Source organism: Dama dama, chromosome 17 (genome assembly GCF_033118175.1).
Source record: "Dama dama isolate Ldn47 chromosome 17, ASM3311817v1, whole genome shotgun sequence".
Classification (NCBI taxonomy): Eukaryota; Metazoa; Chordata; class Mammalia; order Artiodactyla; family Cervidae; genus Dama; species Dama dama.
In genome coordinates this window covers 19,119,773-19,147,242 of record NC_083697.1, presented here as the reverse complement: position 1 = coordinate 19,147,242, position 27,470 = coordinate 19,119,773, and the positions used below count along the sequence as shown (strand labels likewise).

At 38.0% G+C, this 27,470-nt stretch overlaps 1 protein-coding gene across 13 annotated transcripts in view; it reads right to left on the bottom strand.

Moving 5' to 3' along the window:
- CAMK2D (calcium/calmodulin dependent protein kinase II delta) overlaps positions 1-27,470 on the bottom strand; it is a 309,449-nt gene that overhangs the window by 130,683 nt on the left and 151,296 nt on the right. For all 13 annotated transcript variants that reach the window (XM_061164157.1, XM_061164148.1, XM_061164144.1 and 10 more), the window contains exon 4: positions 16,540-16,594. In XM_061164157.1, the coding sequence (XP_061020140.1) occupies positions 16,540-16,594 (55 nt within the window). The remainder of the gene's footprint in view (positions 1-16,539; positions 16,595-27,470) is intronic.

Sequence of the window (27,470 nt, the reverse complement as noted above, 5' to 3'; positions counted from 1 at the left end):
CACTGAACTGGTAACTATTTCTGAGTCTGCTAAGTATCTTTTAACAGAACGTCATTGTTTCAACTGTTCTCAATTACACAGCTATCAATTAACTAGTCAATGCATTAAAGAGATAAAATAGCCTTTTCTCTAATCAGATTAGTGTAGTTATTTTAGAAATAGAATTTTCAAACCAACAGTAGGCTTCAACAAAAGAGTTTCGGGTCCAATTAATCACCATATATTACTTCTATGTGTAAAACTGCACTCAAAGCAGCTTTCCACATTCTGCATTCCCCACCGCACTGCTTAGCTCCAGAAACTAGTATCTCATGTTAGGATGCCGGTGTTTCTCAACTTGTATCTGGAATGACTTTTCTAAAATATCTCATTATATCATTCCCCTCGTTTTCCCTTTTAGAAATCAGGTTTTAGTTCAAGGAATGGAAACCAGGAACGGGCTTTGAGAACCGGGCCCTGCCACTTTCTTTGGTCTCGCAGCCTCATGGTGCTTTCTCCCCTCAAATCAATGGCTCATCCAGACTGAGGCGCACGTCGAGAGCTGTCTACAGTCTCTTTCCTCTGGGGCACTGTGCATGCCATGCCTCTTGACACTGCAGAAAGGAGACTCTGTGGCTGACTAAATTCTCCTTATCCTGTAAATCTCAGCACAGAGTCACCTCCTCTCATCCCCCATCCCTGCGATCGTTAGGCACCACTCTTTTCTATGAGCTCACTGCATCTCAGGGCTCACTGTAGTTTATTGCCTCTCTTCCTCATTAGGCTCTAAGCTCCTAGTGGGCAGGGACTATGTCTTATTCATGGTTTTCTCTCTAGTATGTAGCAAAGTGCTTGGCATATAATTAGCACCCAATCAGTATTCTAGTCATTGGATGAATGTATGATAATAACAAATCTATTTACAGAAAATGTCTAATGTACCAAAGCCTGGGGGGGAACTAACAGCAAGCCAACAGCACACCTGCCACGTCTGGGTGTCTCAAGCAGAAGTGAAAAGTAAGCAGGGATCAAGTGGGACCTGGGCTTCCTGCCTACAAAGTCCAGGCTGGGAGACGGGCTGGATGAGGGCATGGCAGAAAATATCATCACATCCTAAAGAAGCTGACTGCTAAACTTAGTCCAACATCTTTTAAATTGTAACTTTTCCAGATTCTCTTACGTAGCAGAATGTCACTGACAGTCCAGAGACGCTGTCTCTAAAATGACAATTAATATCCAAGATAGCAATTCTGGCTTTGTTCAAGGAGAAGCATCCGACCCAGGAGCTGAAGGGCATTTATGAAGAAGGCAACACTTTAATAAGCATCCAAGATTTTTGTTTAATTAACTTTTTGAGAAAACTGTGCTTTCAAAATCTGGTTGAACATAAAAGGCAGTAAATCTCTTTAATGACTTTGAGCAACAATTTCCAATGAAGTGTGATTAAGAATAATTTTCAGTTGTTTATTCTATCAATAAATAATAAATCTTGGCAGCTTATAGCATATGAGAAACACACAGCTCAGACCTCTAAAATTCTTCAAATGTGTCTAAAAAATTTAATTTCTAGCCTTGATTTCTGACCTCCAGCTGATAAATGACTATGCCTTGCGTGTCATTTTAATTCCAAACAATTTAGGAGTTTTTAATTAATTTTATAATATTCAAGATTTTTTTTAAAAAGTGTAGGGTTTTCTGGTTTCTGGTCTGGCATGTAAGGAACTCAGAAGTTGCACTTTGTTCTGAAAACAAGTAAAAAGTTAAAAAAAAAAACTAAAAAAATTAACAAGGCTCCATAGACCTGTCATATAAGGTCATAAGGCAGACTGCTGCCCCCAAAACTGAAGAAACTGACAGGCAAATACAGAAAATCACAATTTACTGAAACAGAATCCTCTGCAGGAACCAGCATCATAGTAGGAAAATCTGAACTATTGTGGACAAAATGCTGAAGGCTCAGAGTGGACAAGCCTGGAAGATAAAACACCAGGGGCATCTGGTCATGGGAGGCCCCAGGTTACTGAAAGTTTGACATCCAGGAGTTCTATCAGGTCGTCACAGTGAATATTGGAGAAAAAAATCTTCCTGTGCTTCCAGCAGAAAGATGGAAAAAGGAACAATTTTGAAATATGGCAGAGCATTCTGTTCTTTTTAATAAGGACTGCCTTAATTTTCTTGGGCTCCAAAATCACTGCAGATGGTGACTACAGCCATGAAATTAAAAGAGGCTTACTCCTTGGAAGAAAACCTATGACCAACCTTGACAGCATATTAAAAAGCAGAGACATTACCTTGCCTACATAGGTCCATTTAGTCAAAATTATGGTTTTTCCAGTAGTCATGTATGGATGTGAGAGTTGGACTGCTAATGAAGGCTGATGCTGAAGAATTGATGCTTTTGAACTGTGGTGTTGGAGAAGAATCCCTTGGACTGCAAGGAGATCAAACTAGTCAATCTTAAAGGAAATCAGTCCTGAATTTTCATTGGAAGGACTGATGCTGAAGTTGAAGCTCCAATACTTTGACCACCTGATGTGAAGAACTGACTCATTTGAAAAGACCCTGATGCTGGGAAAGATTGAAGGCAGGAGGAAAAGGGGACAAGAAGATGAAATGATTGGATAGCATCACCGACCTGATGGACATGAGTCTGAGCAAGCTCTGGGAGTTGGTGAGGGAAGCCTGGCATGCTGCAGTCCGTGGGGTCGCAAAGAGTCGGACACGACTGAGCGACTGAGCGACTGAACCGACTGAACTGACTGAGGAAATCTTACCAGAGTCTGACTGACTCAGGGAGCAATGCAAATGGAAGAAGGGAAACATTCAACTCCAGCTCTCTCTAGCCATTTTGTTCAACTGAAAGGGTAGGGGGGATAACGTAAAATCAAGAAGCACTGGTGACGTTAACAGTCCAAGAGATAAGGCTCACCAAAGACTGAGACTTAATCACAGACAGTCCAAGAGATAAGGCTCACCAAAGACTGAGACTTAATCACAGGACCTTAGAACACTTCCCCTCCCCCAACACGTTACTAAAGGCCCACTAACCACAATTCCTTTTACTCAGTACAGCACATCCATCTTCCAACAAAAAATTACAGACATACCAAAAGGCAAAAAGCACACTTTAAGAAACTTCCCCGGTGGCTCAGATGGTAAAGAATCAGCTTGCAGTGCAGGAGACCCAGGTTCAATCCCTGGGTCAGGAAGATCCCCTGGAGGAGGGAATGGCTACCCACCCCAGTATTCTTGCTTAGAGAATCCCATGGACAGAGGAAGCTGGTAGGCTACAGTCCATGGGTTGCTAAGAGTTGGATATGACTGAGCAAGTAAGCATGAACACATGCAAGAAACTTAACAAGAATCAGACCCAAAATCAGATGTGGCAGGAATGTTAGAATTAAAAGACCAGAAATTTTAAAAACTATGATTCATATGTTAAAGACATTAATGGAAAAAAGTTGACAACATGCAAGAATATATGGGTAATGTAAGCAGAGAGATGAAAATTCTGAGAACAAAAAAGAAACACCAGGATAAAATAGAAAACACTGTAACAATAATGAAGAATACCACTGATGAACTCATTAGTAAACTGGACCCAGTTGAAGACAGAATCTCTCTTTGGGGAAATAACAATAGAAACTTCCAAAAGAAGAAAAAAAGTGTGGAGGATAACAGTAAGAATATGGGAAGGAACAGTAACCAATATGGTACATATTAATCCAAATATATCAATAATCAGTTTAAACATCAATGAACCAAATACATGAAAAGAGACTGTCAGAGTGGATCAAAAAAAGACACAAATATCCACAGTCAGTAAGCAATTCACTGATTATAAAGACACATACAGATTAAGATTAAAGCAATGGAGAATTATATGTCATGCTAACACTACTCAAAAGAAAGTGAGAATATTTATATCAATATTAGAGTAGACTTCAAGGCAAGGAAAATTATCAGAGAAAAAGAGGGGCATCACTTAACAAAAAAGGGGTCAACATTCCAAGATTATGTAACAATTCTTAATGTGCATATGCCTAACAATACAACATCAAAATATATAAGACAAACACTCACATGAGTATTACTACTCCTGCTTTCTTTTGCTTCCCATTTGCATGGAATATCTTTTTCCATTCCCTAACTTTGCAAGGCAATCCAACCAGTCAATCCTAAAGAAAATCAGTCCGGAATATTCACTGGAAGTACTGGTGTGGAAGCTGAAACTCCAAAACTTTGGGCACCTGATGCGAAGAGCTGACTCACTGGAAAAGACCCTGATGCTGGGAAAGATTGAGGGCGGAAGGAGAAGGGAATGACAGAGGATGAGATGGTTGGATGGCATCACCGACTCAAAGGACATGAGTTTGGGTAAACTCCAGGAGTTGGTGATGGACAGAGAGGCCTGGTGTGCTGCAGTTCATGGGATAGCAAAGAGTCGGACACGACTGAGTGACTGAACTGACTGAGCTGAACTTTCAGTATGTATGTGTCCTTAAGTTTGACGTGCGTCACTTGTAGGCAAAATATACACAGGTCTTGTCTCTGTATCCATTCAGCCAGTCTGTGTCTTTTGGCTGGGGCTTTTAATCTATTTACATTTAAGGTAGTTATTGATATATATGTTTCTACTGCCATTTTCTTTTTTTTTTTTTTAATTTTTATTAGTTGGAGGCTAATTACTTTACAATATTGTAGTGGTTTTTGCCATACATTGACATGAATCAGCCATGGATTTACATGTGTTCCCCATCCCGATCCCCCCTCCTACCTCCCTCTCCATCCCATCCCTCTGGGTCTTCCCAGTGCACAAGCCCTGAGCACTTGTCTCATGCATCCAACCTGGCTGGTGATCTGTTTCACCCTTGATAGTATACTTGTTTCAGTGCTATTCTCTCAGAACATCCCACCCTCACCTTCTCCCACAGAGTCTGAGTCTGTTCTGTACATCTGTGTCTCTTTTTCTGTTTTGCATATAGGGTTATCATTACCATCTTTTTAAATTCCATATATATACATTAGTATACTGTATTAGTCTTTATCTTTCCGGCTTACTTTACTCTGTATAATGGGCTCCAGTTTCATTCACCTCATTAGAACTGGTTCAAATGAATTCTTTTTAATGGCTGAGTAATATTCCATGGTGTATATGTACCACAGCTTCCTTATCCATTCATCTGCTGATGGGCATCTAGGTTGCTTCCATATCCTGGCTATTATAAACAGTGCTGTGATGAACACTGGGGTACATGTGTCTCTCTTTCAGATCTGGTTTCCTCGGTGTGTATGCCCAGAAGTGGGATTGCTGGGTCATATGGAAGTTCTATTTCCAGTTTTTAAAGAAATCTCCACACTGTTCTCCATAGTAGCTGTACTAGTTTGCATTCCTACCAACAGTGTTAGAGGGTTCCCTTTTCTCCACACCCTCTCCAGCATTTATTGCTTGTGGACTTTTGGATAGCAGCCATCCTGACTGGCGTGTAATGGTACCTCATTGTGGTTTTGATTTGCATTTCTCTGATAATGAGTGATGTTGAGCATCTTTTCATGTGTTTGTTAGCCATCTGTATGTCTTCTTTGGAGAAATGTCTGTTTAGTTCTTTGGCCCATTTTTTGATTGGGTCATTCACTTTTCTGGAATTGAGCTGCAGGAGTTCCTTGTATATTTTTGAGATTAATCCTTTGTTGCTTCATTTGCTATTATTTTCTCCCATTCTGAGGGCTGTCTTTTCACCTTGCTTATAGTTTCCTTTGTTGTGCAAAAACTTTTAAGTTTAATTAGGTCCTATTTGTTTATTTGTGCTTTTATTTCCAATATTCTGGGAGGTGGGTCATAGAGGATCCTGCTGTGATTCATGTCGTAGAGTGTTTTGCCTATGTTCTCCTCTAGGAGTTTTATAGTTTCTGGTCTTACATTTAGATCTTTAATCCATTTTGAGTTTATTTTTGTGATGGTGCTAGAAAGTGTTCTAGTTTCATTCTTTTACAAGTGGTTGACCAGTTTTCCCAGCATCACTTGTTAAAGAGGTTGTCTTTTTTCCACTGTTACTGCCATTTTCTTAATCATTTAGGATTTGTCTTTGTGGGTCTTTTCTTCTCTTGTTTTTTCCTGGTAGAGAAGTTCTTTTAGTTTTTGTTCTAAGGCTGGTTTGGTGGTGCTGAATTCTCTTAGCTTTTGACAAACACTGATAGAACTGTTGAGAAAAAACTGGTGAATCCATTACTACAGTTGGAGATTTTAACACCCGTCTATCAGAAATGGACTGACCCAGCAGACAGAAAATCATTAAGAACATAGCTGAACTCAAGAGCACCATAAATCAACTGGATATAATTGAGATGTATAGACTGCTTCATCTAACAACAGTATAATACACATTCTCTTCCAGTCCATATGGAACATTCACCAAGACAGATGACATCCTGGGTCATAAAACACACCTTAACAAGTTTAGAATGTTGGTAATCACACAGGTCTGTTCTCAGAGTACATGGAATCAAACTAGAAACCAGTAACAGAAAGAAAACTGAAAGATCCAAATACTAGGAGATTAAACAACACATAAGTCAAAGAAGAAATCACGAGAGGGTTTAAAATATTTTGAATTAAATGCAAATGAAAAGTAGAACTTATCAAAATTTGTGGGATGAACTATATATAGGGAAATCTATCGCACTGAATGTAACTTTATTTATTTTTTTCTTTCTTTTGACTGGTTTTCTTTTTTTTTTTTTCAGTGGGTTTTGTCATACATTGATATGAATCAGCCTGAATGTAACTTTAGAAAGGAAGACATAAAATTAATACTCTAAGCTTCCACTAGGAAATAAGAAAAAGAAGAGCAAATTAAATCCAAAGTAAGATGAAGTAATAATAAAAATTGGAGCAGAAATCAATAAAATTTAAAGTAAGAATTCAACAGAGGAAATCAACAATAGCAAAAAAGCTAGTTCTTTGAAAAGATCAATGCAACAGATAAGTTTACAGCCAGACTATGATAAAAAGAGAGAAGACATAAATTGTTAATATGAGAAATGAAGGAGGAGAGATTACTATAGATACCACAGATATTAAAAGAATAATAAAGGAATATTATGAATGACTCTATGCCCACATATTCAATAACCCAGATGAAATGGATCAATTCTTTGAAAGACACAATTGGCCAAAAGTGCACAAGAAGAAATAGACAATAGACAATTCGAATAGTCCTATCTAATAAGGAAACTGAATCAATAATTAATAACCTTCCAAAACAGAAAGCAGATGGATTCACTGGTAAGTTATACCAAACACTTAAAGGAAGAAAGGAAACCACTTCTTTACAATTTGTTCCAGAAAACAGAAGCAGAGTGAACACACTGCAACACATTCTATACGGCTACCATTACTCTAAATATCAAAATCAGATAAAACTTCTACAAGGAGGAAAAATTTAGACCACTATCCCTCATGAACACAGAAATAAAGATCCTCAACAAAATATTAACAAACTGAACACAACAATGAATAAAAAGGATTATTCACCACAAGCAAAAGAAATTTATTTCAAATATGCAAGGCTGGTTTAACATTCAAAAATCAATGTTATCCATCAATCACATCAACAGGCAAAAACAGCAAAATCACATAATCATATCAGTTGATACAGAAAAAGCATCTGACAAAATTCAGCATTCATTCATGAGTGTAATTATTAGTAAACTAGCAACAGTTCCCCAACTTCATAAAGAACATTTTAAAAATACCACAAGCTAACATCATATTTAACAGTGAGAAACATGAAGTTTTCCCACTAAGATCAGGAACAAGGCAAAGATGTCCTCCTTCATCATCCCCTTCCAACATCAGAGTAGAAGTCCTCGCTAATGTAATCAGATAAGAAAAGGAAATAAACAGTATACAAACTGGGAAGGAAGAAATAAAATGGTCTTTATTTAAAGATGACATGATTGTCTATGGAGAAAAATCCTAAAGAACTGACAACAAAATTCCTGAACTAATAAGCAATTATCACAAACAGCGGGATACAAGGTTAACAAGCAAACATCTATAGCTTTCCTATGTGCCAGAAATGACCAAGTGAAATTTATATTAAAAACACTTTACCATTTACATTATACTCCCTAAAAGTGAAATACTTAGGTATAAGTCTAACATAATATGTAAAAGCTTTTTATGAGGAAACTACAAAACTCTGATGAAAGGAAAATATAACTAAATAAATGAAGAGATATTCCTTGTAGATGAGTAGGAGGTCAAGATGACAGTTTTTCCCAACTTAATCAACATAATCCCAATTAAATCCAGCAAGTCCTTTTGTGGATAGCAAAAACCTGAATTTAAAGTTTATGTGAGAACAAGTCAAAACATAAGAATAATAAATGATTTTCTTCAGTCAAAAAAAAAAAAAAAAAAAAATAAAGTTTATGTGGAGAGCCAAAAGACCAAGCATTAGCAATGTAATATTTAAAGAGAAGAACAAAGATGAAGGACTCACACCACCGACTTGAAGGTTTACAATAAAGCTAGTTATCAAGAAAGTGTGGTATTAATGAAATAAGCACAGATTATACAGAAAATAAAGCCCAGAAATGAACATATATAAATGTAGTCTCTCATCTTTGACAAAAGAGCAAAGGCAATACATTAGAGAAAAGACACTCTCGAACAAAATATGCTGGAACAGACACATATTTTAAAAAAAGAAGAAGAAAGAAAAACCTAAATCTAGACCTTACACCCTTCACAAAAATTACCTCAAAATGGGTCACAGACCTAAATGTAAAACTGTAACTATATAAATAAAACTATAAAAATCCTGGAAGATAACATAGAATATCTGGCTAACCTTGGACATGGGGATGGCTTTTAGATACAACATCAAAAGCATGATCCATGAGAGAAACAATTGATAAGGAGAACTTGATTAAAAATTTTGAAATTCTGCTCTGCAGAAGACACTGTCAAGAAACGAGAAGACAAGTTATAGACTGGGAAAAATATTTACAAAAACATCTCATGAAGGACTGTTAACCAACTACACCAAGAATTCTTAAAACTGAACAATAAGAAAATGAACAATCTAATTTAAAAATTGGCAAAAGATCTGAAGGACACCTCACCAAAGAAGATATGCAGATGGAAAATAAGCATATGAAAAGATGCTCCACATCACACATCACTAGGCATTTGCAAATTAAAACAAGATAACCACTACACATCCATTAGTGTGGCCAAAGTCCAAAACACTGACAACATTAAGTTCTGGCAGGATATGGAGCAAGAGGAACTCTTCATTCATTGCTGATGGGAATGCAAAATGCTGCTGCTGCTGCTAAGTCGCTTCAGTCGTGTCCGACTCTGTGCGACCCCATAGACGGCAGCCCACCAGGCTCCTCTGTCCACGGGATTCTCTAAGCAAGAATACTGGAGTGGGTTGCCATTTCCTTCTCCAATGCATGCATGCATGCTAAGTCACGTCAGTCGTGTCCGACTCTGTACAACCCCATAGACGGCAGCCCACCAGGCTCCTCTGTCCACAGGATTCTCTAAGCAAGAATACTGGAGTGGGTTGCCATTTCCTTCTCTGATCAAAATGATGCAGCCACTTTAAAAGACAGTTTGGCAGTTTTGTATACAAGTAAACATACTTTTACCACATAACCCAGTAACTGTTTTCCTTGGTATTTACACAGAGGAGCTGAAAGCTTAAGTCCCCACAAAAACCTGCACGTGGACGTTTACAGCAACTTTATTCAGAACTGCCAAAACTCAGAAACAACCAAGCTGTCCTTCAGCAAGGAGCTGGATAAACAAACTGCGTCTCATCCAGGGAATTATTATTCAGTGCTAAAAAGATATGAACTATCAAGACATGAAAAAATATGGAGGAAACATAAATATATACAGCTAAGTGGAAGAAGCCAATCCGAAAAGGTTACATGCTGTATGATTCCAACTATGACATTCTAGACAAGGCAGAACTATGGAGACAATATAACAATTAGTTGTTTCCAGTCAGAGAGAAGGGTGACATGAACAGTTGGAGCACAGAGGATTTTTAAGACAATGAAATTATTCTGCATTAAACTACCAAAAAAACCCAGTCAGTGTACAATACCAAGAGTAAACCCCAATGAAAACTGGACTTTGGGTAATAATGATGGGTGAACCTAGAGCCCTCAACTGCAACAAATACACTGCTGTGTGGGAAGTCAACAGTGTATCGCATGTTTAGAGAGAGGGGTATTTGGGAATTCTCAGAAACTTCTGCTCATCTTTTCTTTGAGCCCAAAACTCCTCTAAAAAGATACCTTATTAAAAGTGTAATAGTTAAAAAATTGTTTAAAAGTTTCCAAAAGTCCTAAATTGCATAGTTTTCTCCTACTTTATAAAGACAAATATGGGAATTGATATAGCTTCAAGAAAATCCAGATTTACATTAGAGAATGAAAATTAACTAAAGTGAACAAATGAAACAGAGATTAGTCCTTTGGAATTTAAGATAATTATCCCTGACAATAATTCTAAAGAAGCATCAGATGATATTCATTTGAAGAGCCTCCTTCCTCCTGTACATTGTCAACTAAAAAGTACTCATGAAACAAGGTTGTATCTTATCCCACATAAACTCAAAGTGTCTGTTAACATAAAAGAATTATGACGTGTGGTTAAGGATTGAGTTTGCCACCTTGGAGCAGCACCATAATACACAAGAAAAGTTGAGTGTTAGTTTAGCCTTTTATTCAGAAAATAATCAAAAGGATATGAGTGTCTCCACCCCTTTCTACTGAAAGTACAGGATGTCAGTCATTTAAAATGTTTCTTGTTTTTTCCTAAAAAATACATAGGCATACCCCCTGAGATACTGCAGGCTCTGTTTCAGACCAACACAATAATGCAAATATTACAGTAAAGCAAGTCACATGAGTTTTTTGGTTTCCTAGTGCATGTAAAATTTAGGTTTATATTACCCTGTAGTCTTTTAAGTGTCCAAAAGCACTATGTCTTAAAAGAAAGTACATACCTTAATTAAAAAATACTTTATTGCTTAAAAATGCTAATCTGAGCCTTCAGCAAGACATAATTCTTTTGCTGGTGGAGGGTTTTGAAACATTGTGAGAATTATCAAAATGTGGCACAGATATATAAAGTAAACAAATGTTGTTTGGAAAAAATGGGACTGATAAACTTGCTGGATGCAGGGTTACATAAATCTTCAATTTGTAAAAAATGCATTTTCTGTGAGGCACAATAAAGCAAAGTTTAATAAAGCAGGGTATGCTTGGAACAGAATCATTACCATTTTATTAATTCTCCAAGGAAAAAAACACTGAAATTATTCAGTATAACCTTGTGAAACCTGTATTTTCCCATCACTGAACTTCTATAGTTCTAGAATTATAGCTTTCTGCTGGAATGGACATTAAACTTCATTTTAATAATAGCCAATACGTTTTGATTTAAACACAATTCTGTTTTTGAAAACAAATAAGAAATGCAATAATTTACAGCATCCAGAGTTTCTCTGTCATTAAAATACCCTCCATTTTAAGTTGACTGTTTCTTGCATATAAACTGCCAACTAAAAGCAAAATTCCATAAACTCAACTTTGTTCTAAAAAATATTTTCAGACAGATTTTACAGTCATCTCTCAAGATCTGTGGGAATCCCCAGCAGATACTAAAATCTGAGGATGCTCAAGTCTCTTATATAAAATGGTATCTTACTTTTTCTTTTGTTAGTTGCTCAGTCATGTCCGACTCTGCAACCCCATGGACTGTAGCCTGCCAGGCTCCTCTGTCCATGCAATTTCCCAGATAAGAATACTGGAGTGGGTTGCCATGCCCTTCTTCAGGGGATCTTCCCAACACAGGGATCAAACCCAGGTGTCCTGAACTGCAGGCAGATTCTTCACCGTCTGAGCCACCAGGGAAGACCCTCATAAAATGGTATAGTATGATCTTATACTATATGCATGTGCTCATTCGCATCTGATGCTTTGCGGCCCCATGGACTGTAGCCTGCCAGGCTCCTCTGTCCGTGGAATTCTCCAGGCAAGAACACTGGAGTGGGGTGCCATTTCCTTCTCCATGGGGTCTTCCCGACCCAGAGATCGAGCCTGTGTCTCCTGTGTACCGCTTCTCTTATATCTCCTGCATTGGCAGGGGGATTCTGTACCACTAGCGCCACCTGGGAAGCGCCACACTATACATATATTCTCCATAATACTTTAAACCATCTCTTGATTACTTATAATACCTAAAAAAAAATGCAAATAGTTATAGTTGCCAGCCGTAATAAATTCAAGTTTTGCTTTTTTGATCTAAGATTGGTTGAATCTGTGGATGTCGAACCTGAGGATATGGAGGGCCCACAGTAGCTTTTTACTTTATTCTTACCAACACCTTACATATTTCAGGGACTTACTATCATCTACCTGGATGTTAGCAGACCAGGGTTCATCACTTTCACTCTCTTTTCTTCAATCTGTGTACGCAGGAAAATATCATGGCACAAGGCATCCTATGCTATAATTATTGATTTATTTTCTTTCCCTTGACAGGACTTTAACCTAGAGACTTGCTCTCAAGTACTGTTTTACAACAGAAAATAATCTTCCATAGTCTGCTTTCACATTTTGATCTGAGTGTGAAATTATTTTGCTATTACTATTTGTTATCTACAGTGTTCTAGAGATGTAAATTAAAGGAAATATTATGCTTAGTAGGTTTTAAGGCAGATAAAATTTTCTGTGAATAAAAACAAAAGGTATTCAGAAAAAAAAATTAAACTAGCCCTCCACCTTCCAAAAGAAGTAATAATCACTGGAAAATATATGCCTTGTGAAATACTGGAGAGTATTATCAGCATAATAGAATTTTACCAAATTACCATAAAAATGACCAAGTGACTAGGAGCACACACCAGATGTTTTAACAGACACTATGAAACTCGTTATATTTGTGTATGTGTTGTAAATTCTGCTGATCTGTTGGTTACATAATCAAAATATTCTAGTATGTGATAAGATGCTAGAATACTTAGTTATGTTTTTCTGAAGGCAAAAAGTGGTCATTCACCTTCCCTTCAATCAGCTTATCTGCAGTGACTGGTGCAGAGTGACTACACACCAAGTGTTTGTTCAGCTCCCCACTATAAGGAGTGTATTTTGCAAATTTTTAGCACTATAATTTGAAATTTGTAAAATGAAAAATATACACATTTTCCTAACAACCACAAAACATGCAACTTGACCAGGACTTCGGACGAGTACGTAGATGATAAAATGGGGCAGGAGGAGGAGGCACAGCAGATTCTCTCAGGGTATTTCTTTTTGAATTTATCTAAATGGGACATTTATTTTAAAATGCTCAAAAACACTGCTTTCTTCCTCTCTAAAGCATTAGACAAAGTATCTTGCTCTTAGTAGGCATCTATCACATATTTAACAAGTAGAATTTCTTATCTGGGGACAAAAACACAAACACTTTAAAACAGAGGGGAAAAAAGTACTTCACATACCAAGATGTGTGTTTGCTAGGGAAAAAAATTGTTCTTTTTAAAGATGCAATGATACCGTTTTTCTCCAATAGTTAAGACTCGTAAGAAACTTTCTAATATTTAAAAATGGCATCAGGAGTTCCATTAATTCTACCAGAAATCTCAAATGGATGCAAAAAGCATTCTGGCCTCAAAGAATAGAAAAAACTTCAGAAACGTCTAACACATTTTTCATCTGGTCCATGCCCTCATTCTATTTGAGAAAAATGAAGCTTAGAGAAAAGAATGTAAAATGTTTAGCCCCAGGTAGCTCTGAGACTGAAATTTAAATCTTTCCATTCTGGGTCAGCAGGCTTTCCAGTAAGCCTTAGTTTAATAATTCTCTTACAATATTTATTTAAGAGTGTGATGTTTCTATACTTCATTGTGTATATTTACCCACCAAACACACAATACAGATCTTTTCTAACATGCAGTTTCTGAAATATATATGTCATATTCAAATGACTGCCCTTGTCAAAGCCTTATTAACCATCAGTCCTAGAAAAGGACTGGATCTGCTCTATTTCCTAAGGCCAATGGCTCTGCCTTCAGGCCCCTCCCTTGAGGACTAGAGTTCTAGCTCCATTACTTCACTGTCTTACCTTCCTTCATATTTCAGATAAACCCACATCTCTTGCCTCCCGGAGTTGCTGAGGTGTGCCTAAAAACCATGCTAGGGGCAGACCTTGAGGAACATGATTCTAAAAAAATCAAGCAGTTCAGTATTTGCTGTGAAGATATCTTCACTTTCATGAAGTTCTTTCCCACTGATTCCTGAGTCTATTTGCAAAACTGACTATTAATACTTTGTAGTTGGAAACAATGGACAGATACGTGAATAAAAAAGGTAAATTAATAATAGCAAAAAGAAACTAAGAACTCATGGCCCTTTCTGTTCTGCTTTTTAGAAAAGGAAAAGTATTCCATTAGAAGAAGCCTCAACACACCTATAAAAATAGAACTTCCCACCAGATTCTGAATAGCTGACATTCCACAGGAAGTATCCACAGTACCACACTGCCAAAACCATCATCAAAAGGACAAACACAGAGAACACTCCACCTTTGGGAATTTCAGTACTTATTTTATCTTGGGACTGATTGGCAAAGGAACTTCCAGTTTTTCCGTAAGTATTTCATTGATATCTTTAAGATCATCCTTTTCGTAACGATGTTTTAAATGTGCATTTTATTTTTCTAAAGTTACTCTTCTCCTTAGACTACCACCACAATTAAATAGAGGATTATTTATTTATATCTGTATAATCTCTTTTTACTCACTGAACATCTATACTTTTAACCACTATTTTCCAATTGTCTCTAAAGCTTGATGCTATTTACTGGACTGTGTTTGACTAGTTTATTAATCTTAGTTACTGGAAAAGCATTTCGATGAGAACTGTTGATAACTCTCCTCTTAAACTTTAAACACTGAAGAATACTTGCAACACATTTCATAGTAACAGCAGACATGTCTGGTTTCCTATCCAATAAGCAAGACTTCCCTTCCTGCTATGGACTGAAATTATGGCTGGTCAATGCCAACTGCTGTTATTCTATCCCCTTTACTATTACTTGGTGCAGATATGTGCATCAGAAGCAATTCTAACCAATAATGCACTATCAGGTATCTTCTGAGGGACTACTGGGAAAGGTTTTCCCTGTAAACAAAAATATACGAATGGGATTAATATTCCCTCTTTTTTCCTGCTTTTGGAAGTCACCGTGATAGCTGAAATGAGGCACCAAACGTGAGAACCTAAGAGGTATCTGAGAGTGAGGATAAACCCACATACTACAAAGAACAGACTGAAAGGTGGAATGAACCTGATTTCTTAAAGACATCACTGGAAGGCTGAATTAACCAAACCTAGTATTAACCTGTCATTAGACACATTTCAGATAAAACAATATTTTTTTCTTTCTATTCCCCAAATATCACAATAAATGCTCGAGAGTAGTCCATCACATGAATGCACTGTAATCAAGAAAACTGATTCTCTATTATTGGATCCTTAAGTTGGTTTTCTTCCCCCTCCTGCCAGCTTCCTATAAAGAACAATGCAATAAACATCTTTCAAGCATAAACACTATCTGAATTTAGAGTAACAGTTTCCATGGACATTGTTCCAAGAACCAAAATTAGTAAGTTATACAATATGGACATTTTTTATATGAAGTATCAATCTGATTTTCAGAAAGTGTATTATTTAACCTGGAGAAGCATTGTGTATGGCCTGTCTCACTATATCCCATTCAGCTAGGAGAGATGCTATGGACTGCTCCCCAAGAGCACGGTTTTCCCTTCATTCTTATTGATAGAGCCTTGGTCTCTAAATCTTAGTCTAAGTAAATCTTGGTGTTTCCATTCTTGCCAGTGACTGGTGAGGGGCAGGCATGTGACCTAGTCCTGGCCAATGAGGTGAAAAATGGAAGTTTTACTAGATGAATTGTTTATTCTTAAAAAAAAAACAAAAAGTACAATATCTTCCAGTATAAATTACCGTGTCTGCCTGTAGTAAGTTGAACCATGCCAGTCTGAGAACAAAGACAGTGAGCTGGGGCAAAAGATGGGAGTTTGATGATGTTGTTGAACCCCTGAAGTAACCCACCTCAAGGGTTCCTGAGTCTTCTTTTTATGTAAGATAATCAGTTACAAATACTTTAAAAAATCCAATGGAAAATTATGTTTACGTACACTGAGGTGCATCACTGTATACTTGGTTTACATTGTCCACTGTAAACTGAGAACTATTTCTGAGATCACAATGAGCAATCCCAAAGGAAACACTCGTAACTATTTCCCTCAGGAAGATCCATTTCAATTTTAAACAAACGATGCTGAGTATTCACCTTTTGTCAAAAGAATTACATTTGAAAGTATTACCAGGTCATTAATTTGGACTCCTACTTGGAGAAAAAATGATCTTTAATTCAAAATCTTCAAATACATAGCAAAAACAAACAAACAAACAAACACCAAACACAAAGGACGCTGTACTTACAAATCAAACACCAAGTAATGGAAGCCCTCTTCTGATATGCTGTCATGAAGTCGCACTATAACAGAAGAAAAAAGGAAAAAGAGAAAAGAGTTTGTGTTACATGTATGCCAACAATCAACTTTAAGCCAGGCATTGAATAGGCATCTGTCTCATAAATTAAAATGTGAGCAACACTATTTTAGCCTCTGATGAGTCAGAACCCTTTATTAGCAGGGCTTGGGTTCACAGAGATCCTAGGTTTAAGTTCTGATTCTAATAATTATTAACTGTGTGATCTTAAGCAAATTAATTAATTTACAAAGATAATAATACCTATACTATACAAAAAGGTTGAGAATATTAAATAAAGGTAAAATAATCTGCATACTGCCATGTGAAAACTAAACGTTAATTATTGCTCTATCTCCGTATGTCCAAAGTTAACAGGCTCTGGGCCATTCTACCTCTGAGAGTCTTTCCCTTGCATTCCCTTTGCTATCATCCTAGTCAGGTCTTCAGGAGACTAATAAGTGGTCTCCTTGCCTCTGCTCACCTTTTTTTCTGGGGAATTTCTATATAGCACTCCCCAGCTGACCTGTCCAAACAGTTTTTTTTATTATGCTACTTCTAAAGTCAAGTCACCAAAATCCATTTAACAAGTCATCAGTCAAAAATGTAAAGCTAGATGGGGGAGAATGGATGCATGCATATGTATGGCTGAGTCCCTTCACTGTTCCCCTGAAACTACCACAACATTGTTAATCGGCTATACTCTGATACAAAAGGAGAAGTTTAAAGTTTTAAAAAATGTACAGCTAGAACTTCTAATAAGATAATCTACTAGTTCCTCAAATTAATACTTTAAATTTCTCAGACAGCTAAACATTCAGAGAGAAACCAAAGTTTCTGTCTTTTGAATTTAAATGTACTCATTGTTTACTGCAAGATAACCACACATGTAAAACTCATGTACTGTTCTTCCTTCTATTTATTTCACATAAGCTCCCTGACTCCCCCAACTCACCCCCATAGATGGTAACCTCTTCCTATTTATACAATCATTTAGGGTAGCTTGGCTTTCACTGGGAGCAACAGAGGCCAGGAAAAGCAACCAACCCATACAATATGCTTTTCAAAAGTCACCACAAAAGGATCATGACATCTATTAATATTGTGACTTGTCCTTAGTATGATTCTGATGCAGTGATGACCTCCATAAGGAAAATGTGGTTACAGTAGGACACAGGTTGTCACACAAGCTATAATAATCCACAAAGGGAGTTTGTAGTACTCATGAAATTCCCAAGCCCCTAGGCTTAGTAGAATATCCATTCTTTACAATCCAATTTCATCCCCTTAAGATACCATCTTCGGCCCACTATTAAAATCTATTCTGAATCTCTCTCCAGAAATTTCTCCAAAGTAGGGAAAGAGAGGCTTTTATTCACCCATAATTGTGGGCTATCATTTGTAAAATATGTATTTTCTTTTCTCACGAACTTAAGAAGGGGGCCCATATTTCAGGCACCTGGGAGCATGGCCACTTCCACTCAGCTCAGCTCCTCTCTTGTCTCCTGAGCACACGGAATGCAAACATGCTGAAGCATCCCTCTTACCTCATTTCTCTCAGTATCACCTTTGAATTTAAGGATGCAGCCTATTTTATTTTTATTAACAAACTCAAGTATCTGCCCTTTCTTTAGTATGCAGAATTTCTTTCTCATCAACACTACCAAACAGGAACCATATTTTAAAAGTCTTTGCATCCCGCACAGACTTGGCAAATAGTAGATGGTCTTTCATAAAATTGGTTTTTAGCAGTTACTATGCCATGTGCTAGGCATTCTTCCCTCTTTCTGGATAAACATTTTCATCAAAGCTCAGTATACCTATATATGTTTGAAACAAAATGACTAATGTGCAATTCTCTTGTAACTTTAATTATGTGACAAGTATTCTTCAATTTGGCAATATCAGAGATCACTTGCGTCATCCATAAATTCAGAGTGACAAAGATAAGGAGATGAAGATTGCTGTGTGCTTACACCTCAGTCATCTGTTTTTAATTTGCCTGCTACCTTTATTTAAATTTATTCTGCCAAAGAAAATCAAAAGTTTGGCTCAATGATGAGTCTTCTGCTCATAGTCATTCAGCACAGTGAGGAAAGCCACATCATGGGTGATAACTCACTGATTTTCTTACATGACATAGTTGCATAGATACCTCATTGAGTGGCTATAACACAATCTGTGGGGCTTTTTCTATTTAATTGTTTAAAATCTTTTTTATTTTGTATTGGGGTATGCCCAGTTAACAATGTTGTGAGAGTTTCAGGTAAACAGCAAAGGGAGTCAGCCACACACACACACATGTATCCATTCTCCCCCAAATTGCCTCCCATCCAGGCTGCCATATAATGCTGAGCAGAGCTCCATCTGTACGTTCAAATAATGGTACGGCTACAGAGGTAGAAATTTCAGGTACAAGTGGGGAAGCAGTACTAATTTCTAGTTATATCTGGAATAAAATTTCTTAGATTACCACTACTTTATTAATACCTGGATATAATTATCATTTGGAAGTGAATCACTTTTTGAACAAGTCAAGAGTTGCTCAAGCCCGATAATCAAACTTACATTATGTGGGGTCAAAACCAGTTTCACCAAAGCATTTTGTCAGGAAGCACATGATAATGGTTAAAAATAAACCATGTAATGAAGTTCAATCCTTTTGTAGCACATAATTCTAAAATAATCTGTACTATTTCTAACCAGCCATTTGACCAGGTGAGATTAACTGTGAATGAATTTTGCTATTGATACAGCAGGAAAAAAAAAAACCCCAAAAACTAGCATTATCTTTACATGGGATAAATACACATTTTCTTTATTCCTTCCTTTATTCCTTCTTTATGATTTTCCTTCCTTCCTTCCACTGCCTTTTAAAAATAAAGAACTAAAAACACACAACTAAATGAAATTACAATTTTCATTTATTAACCAAACTATGTCATACAGTCTTCACATGGATATGCCATATGTGTACAACTGCTTTGAGGAAGGGTTTGTTTCCTTTCAAAACTTGTAGCTCTTCAACTAATAGTCTCCTGTTACTGATGATCTGTTTGAGAGCCTGGAGATGGTGTTTTGCACAGTCACAGACATCTTTTCTTTCTCTCAAGCCTTGTCTGTTGGTCAAAAGTATCCATTCTTTCACCCTTTTTTCCTGTGTAATAGTTTCTCAAGGGTTGAATATTGCATTTACTTTTACAGAAGCTTACATAAATAACCCAATTCCCTTTCACACCAGAGGGATCATGGGATGTTCTCTTCCCCACGGCTGGCAACCCAGACTGACTGCAGAGCCAGCCTGAGAGCAGCTCAGCTGCCGCACGAGGAGGCAGGCTGCCCCGGGCGCTCGCTACGACCGCTCTATCTGGCGCCATGGGCAGCACACGGGTGCACACACAGGTAACCTAATCACAGCCAGCCCTAAGATGCCTTAGAAAGACATTTTAAAGAAGTTAACGGGAAGAGCATTTGAGAAAAAAGGTTATAATAATTCTTTCCGCAGTCTTTCTTTCCTTGACAGAGTGAGCGTGTGTGTGCGCGTTCAGTCCAAGCAAGAACACTGGAGTGGGCTGTCATTTCCTTCCCCAGGGGAGCCTCCTGACCCAGGCGTTGAACATGCATCTCCCGCACTGGCAGGTGGATTCTTGACCACTGAGTCACCTGGGGAGCCCTTTGTGAAGTGTGCTTGAAGGTAAAAGCAAGTGTAATAGTTATCCAGGATAAACATGTACATTCTAAGGCATTAAGTAGGAGATCCATAAGGGTGGAAAAGGTGCTTCTAAGGCTAAAATGTTTCCAAACTTCGCTGACCCAAAGCCTATTACTTTTCCTCTCTCTTGAATGATATTATAAATCCCTAAAACTAAACATGGTAGGGCAATACTGCCAATGTTATCATAATACTAAGAGTCATTCATACAGGACAGATTGCGTTGCATCCTCATAGTCACTGTTTGTTAGTTCTGAGCAACAGTCCTGGTTATAAACGTGGGGAATTTTGCATTTTTAGTTTTCTCTGTTGCGAGGATTGAGGTTGTAGATTTGTCTCACATACTGGGGTGCAAAAATGACAGCTTGTAAGTCACATACTTTTTATAGTCTCACTGGCAGTTAATTACATGTATATCATGACTAGAGCAAGCATTAGCTAAGTTTGGCCATGCAAGGCACCAAGCCTTCTCAAAAAAGTGAGTTTCAAGTCAAAGTTGCTCAGTCGTATTCGGCTCTGTGACTCTGTCCGACTGTATAGTCCATGGAATTCTCCACGCCAGAATGCTAGAGTGGGTAGCCTTTCCATTCTTCAGAGGATCTTCCCAACCCAGGGATCAAACCCAGGTCCTCCCGCATTGCAGGAGGATTCTTAACCAACTGAGCGATCAGGGAAGCCCCTCTCAAAAAAAGGGACACCAATATTTAGTTCATGTTAATTTAAAAACATTTATTAGTCTCAGACATTATAACAGTCAAATGGCACTACTCTAGAGAGAAATTTCATTCCTCAACCATTACTCTCGGCTCTTGTGGCAAAGCTGGTCATTTCTAGAGAGCCAACTTCACAAATACAAGACAAAGAAGTACCAAAAACCAAGTGCAAAATAAAAGCAATATTCCTAGAAAACTGAAGGCAAATCTGCATAAATTGTTTTTCTTAATCTCTATTTTTTATAACATGAGTAATACATTTAATAAAACACCATTTTTAAATTTTATAATTAAATTTTACTTTTAGACAATTTCCTATGTAAATTATCTTAGCTTTCGTTCCTATGTACCAAAGGTAATGTTTTGCAAAACTACAGTACAATATCACAACCAGGATGTTGACATGGATCTAGTCAAGAAACACAAACAACAGCCGCATCACTATAAGGATCACTCCTGTTGCTCTCTTCAGTCCCTCCTAATCCCAGCCAATCACTAATCTCTTTCCCATTTGTACTGTTTAATTGTTTCAGGAATGAAGTAAAAGTGAAATAATGTATGTAACTTTCTGGGACTGTCATTTTCATTTAGCATAATTCTCTGGTTGTTGTCCCCTGGTTTGATTCCCGTTTCTGGGAGATCCGCTGGAGAAGGGATAGGCTCCCCACTCCAGTACTCTTGGGCTTCCCCGTGGCTCAGCTGGTAAAGAATCCCCCTGCAATGCAGGAGACCTGGATCCGATCCCTGGGTTGGGAAGATCCCCTGGAGAAGGGAAAGGCTACCCACTCCAGTATTCTGGCCTAGAGAATTCCATGGACTAAGTCACAAAGAGTTGGACACGACTGAGCCACATTCACTTTCTGGTTGTTAGGTCCATCCATAGCTCATCCCTTTTTACTGCTCCTTATATGGATGAGCCCTGGTTAGTCAACCATAGAAGGACATCTGGGCTTTTTTTTTTCTCCTCTTAAGTTTTTGTTTTTTTGTGAATAACTGTTGTGAAAATATGCATATATGCTTTGTGTGACCCTAAGTCTTCAGTTCTGTGGGATAAATGCCCAGGATTATCATTTTAGTTGTTGATTTATATGACAGTTGCATGTTTGATTTCTGAAGAAACTACCAAACTGTTTCCCAGATTTGCTGAACCCTTTTACATTCCCACCAACAATGTATGAGTGATCCAGTTACTCTGCATCTTCCCCAGCATTTCTGAAAACATCATTATTTTAAAAATCACCCCAGGATAAAAATATTAATTTAGGTTGTATGGATATGAAAAATACATACACTCTATTTCTTTGAAATATGAATCTATGCATATATAGTTTATTTTATTTTAAATTAAGTAAAAAAGGAAAGCAGATAAAGATATACAGATATTTCTTTTGTTATTATTGTTGTCAAAGTCAGTAGTCATATGCCATTCATAAACTGATTTTTTTTCACTTGTCTTAACAAGAAACTTTAAAAATTTGGATATAAAACATTTGGAGATTTGATTTAGCTGTCAAAGGCAAACAAACTGATCAGACGCAAACTACAGTTTATTCTAATTTTAGATATTAGACACATAAATTTCTAAAGTTGCATAGATTTCTGTATTTTGACAATATTCTGGGCAATATGCCTCATTAATAAATGCAAAATAAGCCACTATTCAGTACTCAAAATTAAAATAACTTTAAAACCAGAAATTAAAAAAAAATTTTTTTTTTGCCTGCTTACTGTGTAACATGTGGGATCTTAGTTCCCTGTCTAGGGATCAAACCAGTATCTGCTATGTTAGGAGCACAGAATCTTAACCACTGGACTGCCAGGGGAAATCTCTCAAAATTTATTTTAATAAAATTTCAAAATTTTTCCTGAAGTGACAAGAAAATCTTTGTAAACTTAGTACTAATTAACATTTAGGGCTTTGTTGGTGGTTCAGTGGAAAAGACTCTGCCTGTCAATGCAGGAGATGTGGGTTTGATCCTTGGGTCAGGAAGATCCCCTGGAGGAGGAAATGGCAACCCACTCCAGTATTCTTGCCTGGAAAACCCCATGGACAGAGGAGCCTGGTGGGCAACAGTCCATGGGGTCACAAAGAGTCGGACACAACAGCGACCGAGCACATGCACGCACATGATCCTCTAAGAGGATCCCATGAGGTCCTTTCCAACGCTAACTTCTACATTTCAGCATGATTATAGCTAATAAACAATTTGGGAAATAAACAATACATTTATTACCAATACAAGGTTGAATACAATCACCTACATTTAAGGCTTTTCCTTCTCCAACATTCAACACATTCAAATTTAAAACATATTCCAATCTGAAGGAATTGCGAGTAGCACTGACATATACACACCACCACGTGTGAAACAGAGGGCAGGCGGGAAGCAGCTACATAGCAGAGGGAGCTCAGCTCAGTGCTCTGTGATGACCTGCAGCGGGGGGCAGGGGTGCAGCGGGAAAGAGGTTCAAGAGGCAGAGGACACACACACACACGTATATATACACACACATGTATACACACATGTACACACACATGTATATATACATGTATACACACGTGTATATACAAACACACGTACACACGTATATACACATGTATATACACACGTATATATACACACATGTATATATGTACACATGTATACACACACATATATACACACACACACGTATATATTCACACTTACAGCTGACTCACATCGCTGCACAGCAGAAACCAGTGCAACCGTGTAAAGCAATTATCCTCCAATGAAACATTTTAAAAAAGTTAAAAATACTACATTTTATTTTGGATCTATTTTTAATAAATAACTAGAGAGAAAAACTTAAAACATTTATTGCAACCAATTAAAAATATGTCCTTTTCAAAAATGTACTGGGCAGAAGCACTGTTTTTCTGATAATATCCCCTGGAGAACAGAATAAATGGAAAACTTACTATTATAGATCATCCTCCCTTTGCAAGATATTATTATCTTAATACCTGCAACTGACTTTTCCCTAGACATTCACCAGCCCAAATGCTCTCATCTTTCAAACCCCTGCTGAAAATTCATTTCTTGAATAAAGTATTTTTCCAAATTTTATTCACTCCATAAGCAGGAAATGGTCTGTCTAGTCAAGGTCTAGTCAAAGTTATGGTTTTTCCAGTAGTCATGTATGGATGTGAGAGTTGGACTATAAAGAAAGCTGAGCACCGAAGAATTGATGCTTTTGAACTGTGGTATTGGAGAGAGTCCTTGAGAGTCCCTTGGACTGCAAGGAGATCCAACCAGTCCATCCTAAAAGAGATCAGTCCTGGGTGTTCATTGGAAGGACTAATGTTGAAGTGGAAACTCCAATACTTTGGCCACCTGATGCGAAGATCTGAGTCATTTGAAAAGACCCTGATTCTGGGAAAGACTGAAGACAGGAAGAGAAGGGGATGAGAGAGGATGAGATGGATGGCATCACCGACTCAATGGACATGAGTTTGAGTAAACTCCGGGAGTTGGTGATGGACAGGGAAGCCTTGTGTGCTGCAGTCCATGGGGTCTCAAAGAGTTCGATATGACTGAGCGACTGAACTGAACTGAAGCAGGAAATACATGAGTTTAAAATTCTACTAAAATTAAAGTGCAATGTAAAACTGTATCCATATTATGTTATCTCAATATTTTTCTATAACTACTTTTATGCTGAAAGTACTTAAAGATATCAGTCTATCTCCTCTGGATAATATACACAAAACACAAAGCACATGAAAAAAAAACTCTCTAATTTTAGGTTCAAAAGCGAGGGAAAATGTGAAAATTATTTATGAATTTTCTCAGGAGTTAGGTATCACAGTAATAATAAGGGATATTCATACATATCGCCACAGGCACTGGTATACTGTCAGTGCCAGTAAGCACCAGGTGAAAGTGTGGAAGTGTTTAGTTGCTCAGTCGTGTCTGCCTCCTTGCGACCCCATGGAAAGTAGCCTGCCAGACTCCTCCTTCTGTCTATGGAATTCTCCAGGCAAGAATACTGGAGTGGGTTGCCAGGCCCTTCTCCAAAGCACCAGGTACCTGCTAATATATTGTTGGTTAAGCATTCGATGGAACAGCTAGTTCACCTAGGTCAATAATCTTTTCTTTAAAGAACTGCCCATTTATCATGCAATTAAGGAAGTTATAACAAGTGTCAGACATCTCAAGCATCTGGTGCATTTGCTTACTTCATACACATCTCATATCAAACAAGCTCAAGGAACTTACGCATGATCTTCTTCCTAAGTCCTGCTCTACTCACTGTCTTCCATATCTTCCCAGTTACTCTGGATAAAAATCCTCAGTGTATTTCTGACTCATTTCTCTGAGGCCCAAAATCCAATCTGAAAGCAAATCCTTCAAAACATACATGGGAATAAAAAAGAAAAAAGCTAGGTTTCAGTCCTGTCCCCTCACTGTCCTCAGCACAGCAGCCAGAAGAAACCTCAGTTCAGTTCATTCGCTCAGTCGTGTCTGACTCTTTGCAACCCCATGGACTGCAGCACGCCAGGCCTCCCTGTCCATGACCAGCTCCCAGAGTTTACTCAAACTCATGTCCATTGAGTCGGTGATGCCATCCAACCATCTCATCCTCTGTCATCCCCTTCTCTTCCTGCCCTCTATCTTTCCCAGCATCAGGGTCTTTTCAAATGACTCAGTTCTTCGCATCAGGTGCCCAAAGTATTAGAGTTTCAGCTTCACCATCAGTCCTTCCAATGGACACTCAGGACTGATTTCCTTTAGGATGACCGGTTCGATCTCCTTGCTGTCTAAGGACTCTCAAGAGTCTTCTTCAACACCACAGTTCAAAAGCATCCATTCCTCAGTGCTCAGCTTTCTTCATAGTCCAACTCTCATATCTATACAGGACTACTGGAAAAACTATAGCCTTGCGTAGACGGACCTTTGTTGGCAAAGTAATGTCTCTGCTTTTTAACATGCTGCCCAGGTTGGTCATAACTTTTTCCAAGGAGCAAGTGCCTTTTAATTTCATGGCTGTGGTCACCATCTACAGTGATTTTGGAGCTCCAAAAAATAAAGTCTGTCACTGTTTCCATTGTTTCCCCATCTATTTGCCATGAATTGACAGAACCAGATGTCATGATCTTAGTTTTCTGAACGTTAAGTTTTAAGTCAGCTTTTTCACTCTCCTCTTTCACTTTCATCAAGAGGCTCTGTAGTTCTTCTTTGCTTTCTGTCATAAGGGTGGTGTCCTCTGCATCTGAGGTTATTGATGTTTCTCCAGCCAACCTTGATTCCAGCTTGTGCTTCAGCCAGCCAGCATTTTGCATGATGTTCTCTGAATATGAGTTAAATAAGCAGGGTGACAATATAAAGCCTTGATGTACTCCCTTCCCGATTTGGAACCAGTCTATTGTTCCATGTTCCAGTTCTAACTGTTGCTTCTTGACCTGCACACAGATTTTTCAGGAGGCAGATCAGGTGGTCTGGTATTCCCATCTCTTTAAGAATTTCCCACAGTTTGTTGTGATCTACACAGTTAAAGACTTTGGCATAGTCAATAAAGCAGAACTACATGTTTTTCTGGAATTCTCTTGTTTTTTCAATGATCCAACGGATGCTGGCAATTTGATTTCTGGTTCCTCTGCCTTTTCTAAATCCAGCTTGAACATCTGGAAGTTCACGGTTCATGGACTGTCAAAGCCTGGCTTGGAGAATTTTGAGCATTACTTTACTAGCGTGTGCGATGAATGCAATTGTGCAGTAGTTTGAGCATTCTTTGGCATTGCCTTTCTTTGGGATTGGAGTGAAAACTGACCTTTTCCAGTCCTGTGGCCACTGCTGAGTTTTCCAGATTTGCTGGCATATTGAGTGCACCACTTTCACAGCATCATTTTTCAGGATTTGAAATAGCTCAACTGGAATTCCACCACCTCCATTAGCTTTGTTTGTAGTGATGCTTCCTAAGGCCCACTTGACTTCACGTTCCAGGATGTCTGGCTCTAGGTGAGTGATCACACCATTGTGATTATCTGGGTTGTGAAGATCTTTTTTGTACAGTTCTGTGTATTCTTGCACCTCTTCTTAATATCTTCTGCTTCTTCTAGGTCCATAACATTTCTGTCCTTTATTGTGCCCATCTTTGCATGAAATGTTCCCTTGGTATCTCTAATTTTCTTGAAGAGATCTCTAGTCTTTCCCATTCTATTGTTTTCCTGTTTCTTTGCACTGATCACTGAGGAAGGCTTTCTGATCTCTCCTTGCTATTCTGTGGAGCTCTGCATTCAGATGGGTATATCTTTCTTTTTTTCCTTTGCCTTTCACTTCTCTTCTTCTCACAGCTATTTGTAAGGCCTCCTTAGACAACCATTTTGCCTTCTTGCATTTCTTTTTCTTGGGGATGGTCTTGATCCCTGACTCCTGTACAATGTCACGAACCTCCGTTCACAGTTTTTCAGGCACTCTGTCTATTAGATCTAATCC